The 15,300-nt window shown below is 36.8% G+C and overlaps 1 protein-coding gene across 2 annotated transcripts; it reads left to right on the top strand.

The window, feature by feature from the left end:
- The first annotated feature begins 214 nt into the window (after positions 1–214).
- On the top strand, positions 215–8,966 carry LOC18446899 (putative F-box protein At1g23770). 2 transcript variants are annotated; one of them, XM_011629712.3, is made up of 2 exons: positions 215–2,263; positions 8,629–8,966. In XM_011629712.3, the coding sequence occupies exon 1, from the start codon at positions 669–671 to the stop codon at positions 2,223–2,225; it is 1,557 nt and encodes a 518-aa protein (XP_011628014.1). In that variant the 5' UTR covers positions 215–668; the 3' UTR covers positions 2,226–2,263; positions 8,629–8,966. The 2 variants fall into 2 exon arrangements, with proteins under 2 accessions (XP_011628014.1, XP_006857066.1); XM_006857004.4 differs by having other exon boundaries at positions 221–2,263; positions 8,596–8,966.
- Positions 8,967–15,300: the final 6,334 nt, after the last annotated feature.

Below are 15,300 nucleotides of genomic sequence, written 5' to 3'. Positions count from 1 at the left end.
ATAAAAAAAACTTGAGAAGATAAGTATTTATTTATATATGGCATAAATTATAAATAAATCTAAAAAAATAATTATTTATTTATATATGATATAATTTTTTTATCAATAGATAAACATTAAAATAGAGGATTGTATATAATGAGACCATTCACTTTTCATATGTAGATGTTACAATTACTTACAATCATCCAATAAAATCTAATAGCTTGGATGTGTTATGAAGTTTCAAAAATTTTTTTTATAGACTTTGAGCTTGGTCAATAAAATAACCGGAGCCACCCAATATCACATCCACTTTACAAGATCAATTGTGACCACCTTGTACTTTGCACCAAAAAAAAATGGTTTCAATATATACTTCCCTTAAAATAGATATCCATGGACCCCTCAACATGAAGAGTCTAGCCCACGCCCACGCGCCATCAAGATTGTGCCCAAACCCTAATTCTGTTTAGGGCCTGACCAGGCCGAGCCGAGCTGCGTTGGCCATTGCCCCCTTAGGAGCAAGAAATATTTTCATATCATATAAATCTCTGCCCCCTCTCTCTCCTTTCTTTCCACACCGCCTCATCACGAAACATTTTATAAGGGCAACCCCGACTGTAAATGCCCTTCCCTCCCGACGTCTCTTTTCTGTCTCTGTATCTCTCTAGAGAACGAATTCCACAATGAAGCTCAGGCTGAGATCACTGGAATCAAAGGAAACTATCAAGATAGAAACCCCACCTTTTCCTTGCTCTCTTCAAGCCCTCAAAACTGCCATTGCTGAATCTCTCGGTACTTCTCCTGCTTCTCTTCACTTATCATTGAACAAGAAAGATGAACTCGATGGCCCCCCTAATGCATTGATCGATTCATATGGCGTAACGTCTGGTGATTTGATCTTTTACACTCTAAACCCGGTTGGGTTTTCTCAATCGATGGAGAATTCTGCCGCATATTCTTCTTTTTGTTCTTCTTCTCTTGTGGATGCTCATATTCAGGTAGGAACACCCATTTGCGATAAAGATATTGTTGTTGCTGGAAACCCAAGTTTTATAAGCGAACCCAACTCTGATAAAGATTTCATTGTTGAAGAAGAACCAATTTCTCTTTCAAATTCAAACTCTACTTTCGTAAATTCTGATGAGGAAAAGCCTGGTTTTGATGATGCCATGGCGGTGGATGATGAGACGGTTTTGGGGAAATCATTATCTGTTCCATGTTTTCTTAGGCGTGTCTTATCAGAAATGGACCATAAAGCGCTGGATGGCCATGGCCTTCTGATATTGGCTGTTCATGCTGTTATGTTAGAGACTGGTTTTGTGGGTCTTGACCCTCAAACTAATCGACAAATTGATGGTTGTTCAATTCCTGAAGGTTGGGCTTCAAGGATTTCTGTATCTTTGAGATACACAGTCCCTGAGCTGTTGAATCGAACCGATGGGGTGGAATCTGTTGTTTTAAAGTTTCATATTTTGGGAAAGTTTGTTCTTCTTTATGGGTCACTATGCAATGGCTCCTCAGATATATACCGTCTCTCCCTATATGTAACTCAATTTCTTCCCGCTATTTTCGCCTTGAGCAAGAGTGGGTCAAAGGGTTCTTCTTTTGAAGAAACTGGAGAATTGGGTTGTTCGAAATTGAGTCATGAGAGAGAAGGATTGGGTTCTTTGAAATCGAGCTATGAGAGAGAAGTCTTCCAGCTTTGGAAGATCGTTAAGGACCAACTTTCCCTGCCCCTCCTTACTGCTTTATGTGAGAAAACAGGTTTACCACCTCCTCCCTGTCTTTTGTGCATACCCACTGAGCTAAAACTCAAAGTATTGGAGTTTCTCTCGCCCCCAGATATCTCAAAATTGGGATGTGTTTGTTCTGAACTGAGATACGTTTCTTCAAATGATGATATATGGAAGGCGAAGTTTGTAGAGGAATTTGGGCCTTTAAAGAATGAAAGAGCACTGACAGAGAGAAGTTGGAAAGAGAGATATCTTGTATGTTTTGAGAGAAATAAGAGGAAAATACAATTCAGGAGAAGGGTCCGCCCATTTGGGTCGCTTTTTCCTCAGAGGAGGAGGAGCCCAGCTCCATTTGGGGGCCCTGGTCATATGATTATTGGTGGGGATTACGATATGTTTCCTCCTATTGGTAATTCTGTTCTTTTTGGGACAAATAGAGGGTTTCCAAGGTTTCGAGCCCGAGATTCTTTCATTACCCATTGCAATCGTCGTGGTTCTGGTGTCTAGGATAGCTGCTTGTCATGGTTGATATCTACTATATTAAGGTATGTTTCTAAGAGTCCCATTGGACCCACTGAAGATCTTGACGTCTCACTCTCTCTCTCTCTCTCTCTCTCTCTCTCTCTCTATGTTTGTGTGGTTGTGTGCCCTTTTTATAGATTTGCTTATCTTATCAATAAAATAAGAATATGTACAATAAATATGGAAACATATGTATATAAAAATGTCTGGGATGAGTGATGAAGTTGTGTAGGTTTTTGGTGTTTTAAGTCTTTGTTTGTATCACCAATTAATGTCTACTCCAACCGTAAGGCTGGAAATGATCCTGAGCAATTAACACTCCTAAGACCAATTAAGCGAGGGTATTTCAAGAGGGTACATGGCAATATGCTAGCTGGCCCGTGCATGAAATTGACTAATGGTTAATCGAACAATTCTATCTGTTTTCCTTTTTGCTTTTCATCTTTAGACTCCTCTCTTTTTCTGCAGTGTATGCTACTGGATGTATACCATCTTTAAATGTTAACTATACAAATGGAATTGTTGTTCATAGATGCCGTCTAACGCACTAATTGGGCTCAATTGATCTAAATAAGCTTTGGCATATCTTCTCCACTATGATTTCATTTTCAGTTTTCATTCTAATTGTATTAGCTTCCCAATATAGATGTCAGGGAGGGAGATGGGGGCAATAGAGTCATTTCTTCTTTCTGCCTTAGTTATGAATCATCTCTTATAGCTTCTTTAGAGATTGCTGCAAAGTTTGGACTCTTTCCATGTAGAGTTAATGAGGACTCATTTTGGAATAGGCAGTTCCCTTCCCTAGGTAACCTGTGAGGTTCATCTTGATCTTGGAAATGGTTGTGCTCCAGGATTTATTCCATATGTAAACTTCGAGGGTCATATTCATCTTGGAAATGTTTGTGCTCCAGATTTTGATTACTTTGATTTAGCCATGAAACACATATCTAGGAAGGCAGTATTGGAGAACATTAGATTAACATTGTTGGATGGAGGGCAAGGTTGTAGAAGTAAAATCTTGTCTCATCAACGTGGTACTAACTTAATTTCTAACTTGTTCAGAAATTCCAATAGATTTATGAAGTGAAAAAGAGTGTAGTGGTATTAGGTAACAAAATAAGGGTTAGGGAGTGATGGGTGAGAACAGGTTAGTATTATGAGAGCCTGGGTGATAAATAAGGCCATGCTTAAGTGGCTACTGAGATTAGCCTATGAAGAATGAGAGAGCTGGAAAGAGATTGTTTAGGTTATTGCGTCTGCAAAGAGAAAACTGGTATTTTATATTAGAAAAGAGAGGTAACGTACTTCAGTTGTACGGAAGGAAAAAGTGGAAGGATTTGCGACTTTGACAAGATTGTTCATCTGTGTTGGTCATGTTGGTTCATGCAAGGTTTGAATGATAAGTGGTTTGGTTGTTTTTACTTGGAATATAGGTTTTCTAGATTTGCGAGCATGGGATAGGCAGGACAGCATCATATGGATGGTTCGTATGAGAAGAGACTTAAACAAGGCAACACTTTTTTACTTGGCGGGCTTGTGGTGATGTCTTTTGAAGAATATAGAAGTAATGAAAGGTTATTCATTTTTTTGCATGTTGAAACCTTCAGATATGTTCTTATTTGTGCTACTTATGGGTGGTATGATCAAGGTTTCAGCTGTTTTTATTGCCTGCTTAAAAGGATGAATTCCTCATACATAATAAATTATTACCTGGGGGCTAGTTCTTTGCCTAACATTTGTTTTCTTATTCATGGTAGTAGAATAGGCAGATCATTATGTATTCGCTGTGGTTTTGGGATATTATTGAGGGAGTTCACTTTACCTCTTCTGCATATCTTTGTAGACCCTTGAAACCTTGATTGATTGGGGGCCAGTTTGGAGTGGGGATGGCTAGTAACAACGAGGTTTGAGGAACTGAGATGTGGGCATACATTTAGGGCTGGATATGGATCGGATAGGGTCTGGGTCAATGCCGTTCGGGACCCAACCCAATTAGGTCTAGGGTAGATCTGGACCCGGGCAGGGACCAAGTCAATTGGTCCCGGATCCAACCCACCGGGTGGGTCCGGGTCTATAAATAAAAAAATATAAAAAAATATTTTATATCCTCTATATCATGTAGTAAAATTGTTTATATGATTTTATACTAGTAAATACTGGGTAGATTCGGGTCAGGTTGACCCAACCCAGACCAGACCCGACCTAGTAGAACCCAAGGGGACCCGGACCCTACCCGTGGAGTCCAGACCTGGACCTGGTCTGATTGACCCATCAGGTCCATGGGTCGACGCAACCATTTCCCACCCCAACTTACATTTTGATTTCAATCTCTTTGAGCATTGTGGTGCCTTTGGTCTACTAATTTCATACCCAATTTTCACTAGCATGTCCAGGTATTTTGGTTTTGAAGCTTGTCCCTCAGGCAATCCAAGCTACTTCCCTAGGCAATGTCTGTAATTTTAATGTATAATTTATGTGATTGCAAGGAATGATGAAAATATGCAAAAAATAAGAACTTTGTGGTTGTAGCGTTGCACGTATTGATGCCCATGATTGGATCTGGAAGTTCTCAATAAATTTGTAACGATCACAAAACAAATAGGCAAGAGAGGTAATATGCAGTCAACACTCTAGATGGTTTTAAATAATTTGAAGGTGATCCACTTCCTCTCTTGAAGCTGTATTCATGGTTTTTATAGACCACGCATGGAATCTATACCAGTTCTCTTTAGATTTATAATAATTTCACAGTTAATTGGCCAAAAATGTAATCTGCAATAACCGACCTCGATGGCTTTGATTAATTTCAGCCACTCTCTCTCTTGAAGCTCCATTCATGGTTTTTAAATTTGGCTAAATTTGCCAGTGCCTTTGGGAACGAGGCTTTTGACACAGTGTTCAGCATAGGTGGAGCCACTTGTTGTCAAGAGTTCCAATGTGACCCATCCCAAGTTAACATTCAAAAAAGAAAGAAAATAAAAAAGAAAGAAAAAGGAAAAATTGCAATGTTTGTTTCCTCCCTCTTACTCTTTCAGGTCAGCTTAAGTATAAATAGTACACTACAAATTCTAAAACCTGATGAGATTCTTTCTTTTATATTATAAACATGGGTTAGGAACAGTGTTTTCTTTAGCCAACCCAACTGTTTGTAAAAGTCAGTGGCTAATGGTGGGGCGTTAGACGACCAAAATATTCTCAACCATTTGGTTAAAATAATGGATAATGGATTTTCAGCCCCAAAGACAGCCACAGATTCAGAATTTTGGTAAGACCAATAGGCAACAGAGGTGATATTTGGGAACCATTCTAGATGGCTTTGAATAATTTCAAGTTGAGCCACTCTCTTGGGGCTCCTTTCATGGTTATTAAAGACCATGATTGGAATCTTGACGGTTTCTTAAGATTTGTGGTGGTCATGAAACCAATAGGCATGAGTCTTAATCTATGGTATCCACTCTAGGTGGCTTTGACTAATTTCAGGGAGCCACTTTCTCTTGAAGCTCCATTCTTATATTTTGAAACAATAGCAGCATCTTGCATCCATTCTGATGGAAAGGATGCACTTAATTATGTGTTGGGCATGTAAAAATTTGAGGCTGAGAGCAAACTGCTGCTGCTTCCTTTTCATAGAAACAGATTATATCGGTGCTAAAAATGCATCTAATGCTTTAAGGTCTCAAGATTATAGACTTAAGAGGATGCATAAATTGCTATCAAGAATTTGTGTATTAAGTGGAATAATCGGGTACCTCACTTTACCTTAATTGTTGTAAATCCATTCTTAACCTGTTGGATCATTTTTTTGATCGAGATTCAACGTTTGGTTACTCTCGAATCCTCCATGTTCGAAAAAATTATCCAATGGTGTTAGGCTGGGACTTGTAATAGTGAAGGTAGAGCCAGGTCCTTCCTGATCATTTGTCTAATGTATTATTGCAACCAATGAATATCCAGCTGGAAGTTCATCCTAGACAATCCTTGTCAAACTAGCTGTTCATTGTCTCAGACTTTGGAAGTTTAGGTTAAACTATATAAAGGTATTACACTAGTGACATTCTCGTGCCAAAAGTTCTCTTTGCTTCTCGTCTTTGGTTCTCGTGTTTATATATATGCGATATTTTTGCTCAGTCCTCCATGGCATCAAATTGAAAGAGCCAAAAGTTTGGAAATATCATCTCTCTCTCTATCTTTGCATAATATATATATATATATATATATATATATATATATATATATATATTATCTAGGAAGCATCTACGCAACGCCTATGGGCGAAAATGAACAGTGTTTTCGCCCATAGGATCATCACCATCCGAAAAAATTGGGCGCCGTGTATTTTTTGACCGCTTCTGACCTAGCATGTTTGTGGCATTATTGCCACGGACATGCTAGGTCTGTGGTGGTCAAAAAATTTACACAGAACCGCAACGGACGGTGCCGTCCGTTGCAGGTTTGTTCAATAAACCGTCATAGACATAGCAAATCCGTGGCAGTGGTGAAACACTGTAGCATTTCGCCTATAGGCGTTTTTTAGGTTTTTCCATATATATATAGGGGGACTTATGACCTCACTGAGGGTATGGCCCTTAATAGAGCAGCATGGTGGACCAAGATTTTTGTAGCCAACCCCAAATAGTTGGGAAAAAGCGATGATGATGATGATATGTATATTTACATGCATGTGTGTGTGTATGTATATGTATATATAAACTTTTAAGGTTTCCCTGGCTCCTTTCCACCTATGTAACTCTGACATTTCCCTTACTGGTTCACCTGTTCATGGTATAGATAGAGAGAAGTGTGTGATAGCCATTTTTGTTCTATTGCATAACACCACCAACTGATCATGTGGGCCTATATGCTCTAGTAATCTTGTGATTCTTAAATCAGGACTATGTGTTCAAGGGATCTCAACAAAATCTCAATATCTACTCTTTTTCTTTTGATGATTGTCTATGATTTGGCTTTCTTTTTCATTTCATTTATTTTTTTTATCGTTAGTGACTCTCTCCATTGGTTTGTTGGGTCATTCAAATATATCATTGGATGTCCTCATAATTCCATTGTTATTTCTGGCAAACACTTAAATGGTTTTGATTTAAAACAGTTATAATGGGTTTTACTTTCTGTGATGTCCTTATTGGAATAGGAATATGTTTCTGAAACACAAATTCGTGGATTTGTTATTGAGGTTACATCAATTTGGGGTTTTTAAACTTGATATTGTAGCTGCTATATTATTGTTAAATTAGACTTATTTATAATGGCATTGTACCCGTAGAAAGTATAGTTCCTAGGTGCTCCCAACTCCGGGGTGTTCCAAACTTTCCACTCTTTTGTTCCCTCTCCTGTTCTTAGCTTCTAAGTTTGAATGTACCGATGTGGAATAAGGTTAAGGAGAAGGTTTTCTTTGCTTTTTCTTGTAAGTTACTGTAGGGTGAGCAAATTTCCAACTTGTGACCATTCTTGAAAGGATCTTGCCCAATGTGCTCAGATCGAATCCTTTTCTTTGCTTTTTCTCATAAGTTTACTGCATGGTGAGGTAAAGCACTTTCCAAGTTGTGACCATTCTTGAAAGGATCTTGCCCAATGTGCTCAGATCCAGTCCTTCTTGCCCTACCGTATTTTAGTCGATTCGATGTGAATCTGGTTGAAAGAGACAAAGGTCCCTTATTTGAAGATCACCAGTTTTCCTATTTTTTGCACATTCTGACCTTTGTGTCCATGATAGATAGTTGAAGAACATTGTTCATTTTTTCTTCTCACAAGACAAATCCAGTTATGTTCTGAAGGATGTATAATTTCATTAAGTTTTGCAAATATTCTGAGCATTTCTAGAGTCTAAACCTAGAGTATGTCATAAGACATCATAGACAAATTAACACATGTTGCACATTGAGAAAAAAAAAATTTATGTGAAATTTTTGTTTGATTGTGCCAGATGCCTATTTTACATACCCCACTTTCTGAGCTCCATGGACACAAAAAATTTGAATGTTTTCTAGACACTCCAATCTGCCGTTGCTAAATATTTTCCTGATAAGTGCTATTGCCATGTTCTCTATAGTTTTATGAGAGAGAGTGGGCAAGGATTCTTTCAGTCAGGTAGTGTCTTAAGCCTTTCTTGGAGAGACAAATTTGTTGAAGGACTGAACCACACATCATTTAAAAAAATTAACAGCACTAATATCTATACCTTGTAGGGCAGAATTGCACAGTTGTTTTCTATGCTACTGACTAGTACGGACCCTTATTTTACCTGCAATATATGTGCCAAATATTATGTGCCTGCATATGGTGTTTACCTCAGTTATGTATTTCTTTATTAGCAACTAATATGCTCTTATGTTACCAGCTAATTGATTGGCAATGTGTTGTATTTCTAAAGTGGTGACAGCACACATTTGAGAGGACCTTTACTCTACCATGCATTTGCTGAAGAAATCAACCAGATAACATCTTCACATTTTCCCGAGCGCAGGCCAGTAACTCATGCAAGCACAAACCTCACTCTGGCTTTTGGAGCGTTATTTTCAAGTTCCGAGGGGAGTGTTTATGGACATGTACATAAGGGTATTGTTTAGTTATTTTGACGTTCTTCTTTTGTGATGTATTTGCGTAATGTTGACCACCCAAAATAAGTGTCATAATCTACATGAATGCGTACATCACTTATATAGATATTATAAGTGTACATCAATAATACCCATGATGATTTACATGACATTGAGGCTTTATGATTTATACATGTACATAAGAGTATTGTTTAGTTATTTTGACGTTCTTCTTTTGTGATGTATTTGTGTAATGTTGACCACGCAAAATAAGTGTCATAATCTACATGAATGCGTACATCACTTATATAGATATTATAAGTGTACATTAATAATACCCATGATGATTTATATGACATTGAGGCTTTATGATTTGTACATGAACAATACTCATAGAAAGGTGTGTTTAGACACTACATCGACTTGGTGAGAGATATGTACGATGGAGCGGCTACTAGTGTACGAACAACTAGTTGAGAGTCGAGTGAGTTTTCAGTCACAATAGGTCTACATCAAGGATCAGCGTTGAGCCCGTATCACTTTGTCTTAGTTATGGATGATTTAACTAGGCACTTACAGGATGAGATACCGTGGTGCTTGTTGTTCACAGATGATATAGTTTTGAGTGATGAGAACCGAAATGGTTTCAACACAAAGTTACAACTTTGGAGGGATGTTCTAGAATCTAAACATTTTAAAATTAGTCGGACTAAGACAGAGAGTATATGGAGTGCAAATTTAGTAATAATAGGAGTAGAGACGAGGAAGTAGTTAAGATTGATGGCCAAGAAGTACTAAAAAGACTGCACTTTTGTAATCTTGGGTCGATAATCCAGAAAAATAGAGAGATCGAGGAGGATGTTGCACTCAAAATTAAAGCTAGGTGGGCAAAGTGAAGATGTGCAACTGAAATTTTATGTAATCGCTGCATACCAATGAGTCTAAAGGACAAGTTCTATAGGACAGCAGTGAGGTCAGCTTTTCTCTATAGGGCGGAATGTTGGGCGGACAAAAAACAATATACCCATAGAATGAGTGTAGCGGAGATGAGGATGTTGATATGGATGACTGTCAAGACAAGAAGGGATAGAATTCACAATGAATCTATTCGAGAGAATTTAGGTGTGGCATCAATAGGCGATAAAATGAGAGAGAGTAGACTTAGGTGGGCTGGTCATGTGTGGCGCCAACCAAGTACAACACCTGTTTGGAGGTGTGAATTAGTTCAAGTGGAATGATTGAAAAGGGTAAAGGGTAGGCTCAAAATGATGTGGTTGGATTCCGAAAAGATATGGGGATTTATGGCCTCACTGAAGATATAGCCTTTAATAGAGCTGGAGAACGCATTCATCTAGCCAACCCCAATTAAATTGGGAAAAGGCTAAAAGAATGATGACGATGATGACATCAACAATGCCCATGATTGTTTTTATGATATATCTGATTGAGGGACTCTTGTAAGTTCTTCCACTCAAATTTGTTATCCAAAGGATCCACTCAAAAATGTATGATTAAGATGCATTCAAGATTTCACTTGTGTTTTAGTTGCATTATGATATTTTAATGCAAAGCATGTGCCATTAGTTAGTTATTATTGCAAAAGGCGTGCATCTGTCACATATTCTCGACTCATGTTTGCAAGTTTAGTGCAGCCTAATTCATACTTGTGAGCAGGAAAAATCAGGGAAGCTTCTTGATTCCTTTGTGAATATTTCGCCTTAAATTTTGGTAGAGAGGCTAAGATTTAAACCTTACTATTTATGTTGCTTAGGAGATCCGTATTTCACATTCAATATCATGCAATGACAACAGTTGGAACACGAAAAGCCCAGTTAAATGGGAGTGAATAGTTCTTCTTGGGAAGAATACTATAATAGCATTGCTTTCTTAATCTATGGTCGCGTGTGTATATTTAAATTTTATAATGAAATATAAACATAGATTTTTAGACTATCACAACTTTTCGGCGACCATACTGCATCTTTTGACACAATTTAAAGGCTGGTGTGCTTTGATTGTTTATAAGGTCGATACCTTATACAAACCCATGTAATTTTCTTGCAAGGACCGAAACTCCCAAATCGGACAGATTAGGGAAATTTGGAGTATGGGGTCTGTTGGTTTGCTAGTTTATAGATGCTTCACAGACTTCCGGTAGTTTATGGGTGATTTGGGATTTCTTCTGTTTTGAATTTTGTTGAAGTTATTGTAGGACAAAAAATAGTGGCAATTGTCTTTGAGGGTCCGTTTTCCTCATTTAAATGGGATTTGTTAAATGTATATGACCTGAATGCTCAAGCTTAAAAGGGTTGTTTTTGTAGGAAATCTCCGAAATTGTGATGAATTTAAATCTGCCATGGTGTGTGGGAGGTGATTTTAATTTTATCAAATGTCCGGATGAAACATCTTATGAAATACTAATTAACTGTTCAATGAGAATGTTTAACGATTTCATTATGCAACATGGCTAGACCCCTCTCTGAGTGATACGTAGTTCACTTGGTCAAATAACAGTTTAAATAATTTGATCATGAGCAATTAGATCATTTTATGGTGTCAAGTGATTGGGAAATGCAATTTCCAATGGTGGCTGTCAACGCGGTACTTGAATTGTCATCTGATCATACCCCTACATATTTGCAAACTAATAATGATACAAGGGGACCAAGAAGTTTTGGAATGGAAATTGCTTAGTTTGAGGAAATAGAAGTAGTGAGCCTTATCAAACATACTTGGAATAGTATAGTAGTTCATGGGTGGTGTGGGTTTCAACTTCACAAAGAGTTATTATATGTTTAAGCATAAGCCTTATCAAACATAATACTTAGAATAGCACAGTTCATGGGTGGTGTAGATTTCGACTTCACAAAAAGTTATTGAATGTCAAGCATAAGCCCATTGATCGGAATAGATAAAATAGATTTTTTATCAAAAACAAGATTAAAGGCTCGTTATTGAGACTCCATAGATCTTTTGTTGCAAGAAACATGCAATGTATGGTAGGAAAGGGGAATAAGGTGTATTTTTGGCAACAAAAATGGATTGAACAGAACGCATTGAAGATTTCTTCTATGGAATTATTTGAGAAAATTTATCACCCTATGGTTAAGATCCATGAGATGTACTAAAGACATGGTCAAGGACTTGGAGCATAAATTATTCCTATAACAGGGTATTCGATGCGGTGTTTATACAGATTTCTGGTTATTATTGAAAGAATTGGAAGGTGTTCATCTATTACAGAATGCCAAAGATGGAGTGGGTTGGGAGATTGAACATGATAGCACATTTTCACTGAATTCAGCATATTGAATTCTATTTCATGATCGTTTAAAGTGGGTGCAACCTAGTTTGAATAAGATAAGGAAATGGATGATTCCCCATAAGGTGTGGACATTTTGGCAAGGTAAAATCTTGACAGTGGAATCTCATGAAGAGGGGCAGAATTATGGTCAATATTTGTTTGAAGAATAAGGAAAATGGTGATCATTTGTTTCTTTAGTGCTCATTTTCATAACATATTTGGAATTGACCATTTAAGACAATGGTACTCTCGATGGTGCTTCCAAGGAGTCATCAGGAGATATTGAAGCAGTTAAGCCTTGATGTTTTATCAAAAATTGGGAGAATGGCCTTGGAAATATTTCGGGTTGTGAGATCATTTGTTTCTTTATTGCTCGTTTTCATTACGTATTTGGAGTTGTCCATGGGAATCTCAATGGTGTGCTTCCAAGGAGTCATCAGTACAAGTAGAAGCAGTTAAGTCTCGATGTATTACCGAAAATAGGGAAACTAACTTTGGTAAGATTTCGAGCTGCGATTTTATGAGAAATTTGGCTGGAAAAAATATGATAACTTTTGAAGGGAAGATCTTGGAAGTGGAGATCATTACAATCGAAATCTTACATACCCTTTAGAGTTGGTTTTCAGCTACTAAAGAGGGGATGGGGGTGTCTAAGGAAGATGTGGCTCTAAATGTGGCTAACTTGATTAATCAGGGATATGTTAAGATGAGACAAAAAGGCATGTGGGAGCCTTTGATGTTAGGAGGTATAAAATTAAATTTTGTTGGAAATTCTTTGGGAAACCTGTGGCCGGTAGATATGGGGGGATTTTTGAGGAATTCGGATGGCTTAGTCATTTTACGCTTTGCTGGTCCATGCGATCATGCTACAACAAACCAAGATGAATTTAATGCGCTTCTATGAGGATTAAAGTTGTCATTGGAGAGACAAATAGTAGGATTTTGTATTATATAGAGGGATTCTCTAAATGTTATTAATGGGTACAACAAGGAATCCAGACCACCTTGGAGGCTGTCGAAGATTATACCAACAACATATAAAGTTTTCCATATTGAAAGCTTTTTATTTTGTGGGATTACGGTTGTAGTGAGATTTGTTTCCTAAAATACAATAATTATAGCTCTATAAATCTCTGGTAAATCAAAGTAATTCTCATTAATGCGATACTGGTTTAACCTCTGTGGATGTAGGCACCATTGCCGAACCACGTATATATCTTATTGATCTTTCTCTTTCTCTCTTCACTATTTCCTTTATTGCAAATTCTACATGATATCAGAGCAGTTCGATCTAGCAATAGTGATTCATTGCTCAATGGTGCCTAAGTCCACGGAAGGTAAATTAACATCTCATTCATAGGGATTACTTTGGTTTTATCATAAATTTATAGAGCTAGAATTATTGTCTTTAAGGAACAAATCTCATTACAACTGCAACGGAAACTCTCAATATATAAAACTTTATATCTTGCTGCTATAACCTTCAACAAAGGCTTAGAATGTTTAGAATGATTTGAATGCAAATCATGGATTTTCAGCCACATGGAAGTTTCATATGGATGTGTACAAAGAGGCCAATGATGCGATAGAAGGATTAGCAAAGCGAGGTGTGTCTTTGGAGGGCTCACAAGTGTCTGAATATTTGTTTTCTTGAAACTTTTGCAATCGTCCTTTATTATCAATAAAACCACATAATATTGTAAAAAAAAAAAAAAAAAAGGAAAATGGCGGGGTGGTTGGGGGAGGGCTAAGTCCATACCAAAATAGCCTGACTCTGGCAGCTTGCTTTGTCAATGGGTTTGCCTCCTAATTTCTTTCCCTATTTATTTTTCTGAGATGTTAATGGTAGGCATGGAGGGTGGGATGTTATGTTGAGGCATAAGCCCCTGACTACCGACGCGCCAGCTCCATTCCCTCAGTCCTTTCCCTATTTACATGCATACTAAAACATATGCACATGAAACCTTACTTCTACATGCTGAAAATATACCAAATTGAATATAACAGAGGCCACATGCCAAGACTCAAATTTGCAATAAGATTTAAGGCTATGTATTATTGTGAACCAAATAAGTAGCAGTTATTAATTGGGAAAGAACTTTGTCAAGAAATATTAGATTTTGTTTCAATTTTATTGTATCTTCATGAAGAAATCTTTCAACATAAAAAGTTCCGACTTTTTCAAGATAGAAGTGTGTTGAGACTGTTCGTTAGAGATGTAGAAAAGGGCCATAGAATCTCTCTTTTATTTATGGAAAAAGTTTATATAAGGTTGCAATCTTAAAAATGTAGAATTACATATGCGCCTAAAAAATCCATGGAAAAAAGTTGTTTTAATGTTGAAAAACCCTATAATCTCGACATCGAGATGTCTGAGTATGACAAAAAAAAAAAAGATTTTGAGTTCTAGAAATAATGCATCTTGCAATACATTATCTAGACCATCAATTTTCGGGATTTTTATATATTTATAGATCTACTTGATTTTAACCAATTTTGGAGTTTAAACTTTTATAATTAGAGATGAAAATAGATTTTAAGATAAGCCTAAAAGAGTTTTACATTTAAATTACATGTTATAATAAAATTTGGAGGTGCACTTTAATTGGATTGTTTAATGTTGCAACTTTATAGAAACCACACCCTATATATATATATATATATATATATATATATATATATATATATATATATATAGAAAAATCTCATGTCAGCCCATAAGCTCATAGAACAGTGTAAGCCCAACAGCCCAGATTGAGCCTGGATCGATTCAATGATCACAATTGTATTTCGTAATTGAATTTTAATTTTTTTCTACAAATCTAAATTACTTGAAGTTTAGAACGTCTATTCTTTAATAATATTTCAATTATTTTTTTTGATATTTTTATTTTTATTTTTATTTTTACCTAATCTTCCCCGTATTATGTTTTAAAATGCAAAACCCACGCATCCCTTAATTAAAGAGAGATTTTGAAAAAAACTTTAGAGGGAGAGATTATGAAACACACTACTTTATGATTCCGAAAATGTAACATTAATCATGCCCATCTTTAATTTAATTTAACCAACATACCTTAATCTAAGCTTTCACAAAAATAGAGGCACACCAACCATGCGTAATCTCTCTCTGTTGATCTCTCTTTATGGAAAGTCACATAATCTCCTGAACCTCAATTCATGACCCCCTCTCTCTCTCTCT

Source organism: Amborella trichopoda, chromosome 12 (assembly GCF_054954075.1).
Source record: "Amborella trichopoda isolate Santa Cruz 75 chromosome 12, AtrichopodaSantaCruz75HAP2 v2.0, whole genome shotgun sequence".
NCBI classification, from domain to species: Eukaryota; Viridiplantae; Streptophyta; class Magnoliopsida; order Amborellales; family Amborellaceae; genus Amborella; species Amborella trichopoda.
This window is presented reverse-complemented; position numbering and strand designations above follow the sequence as displayed.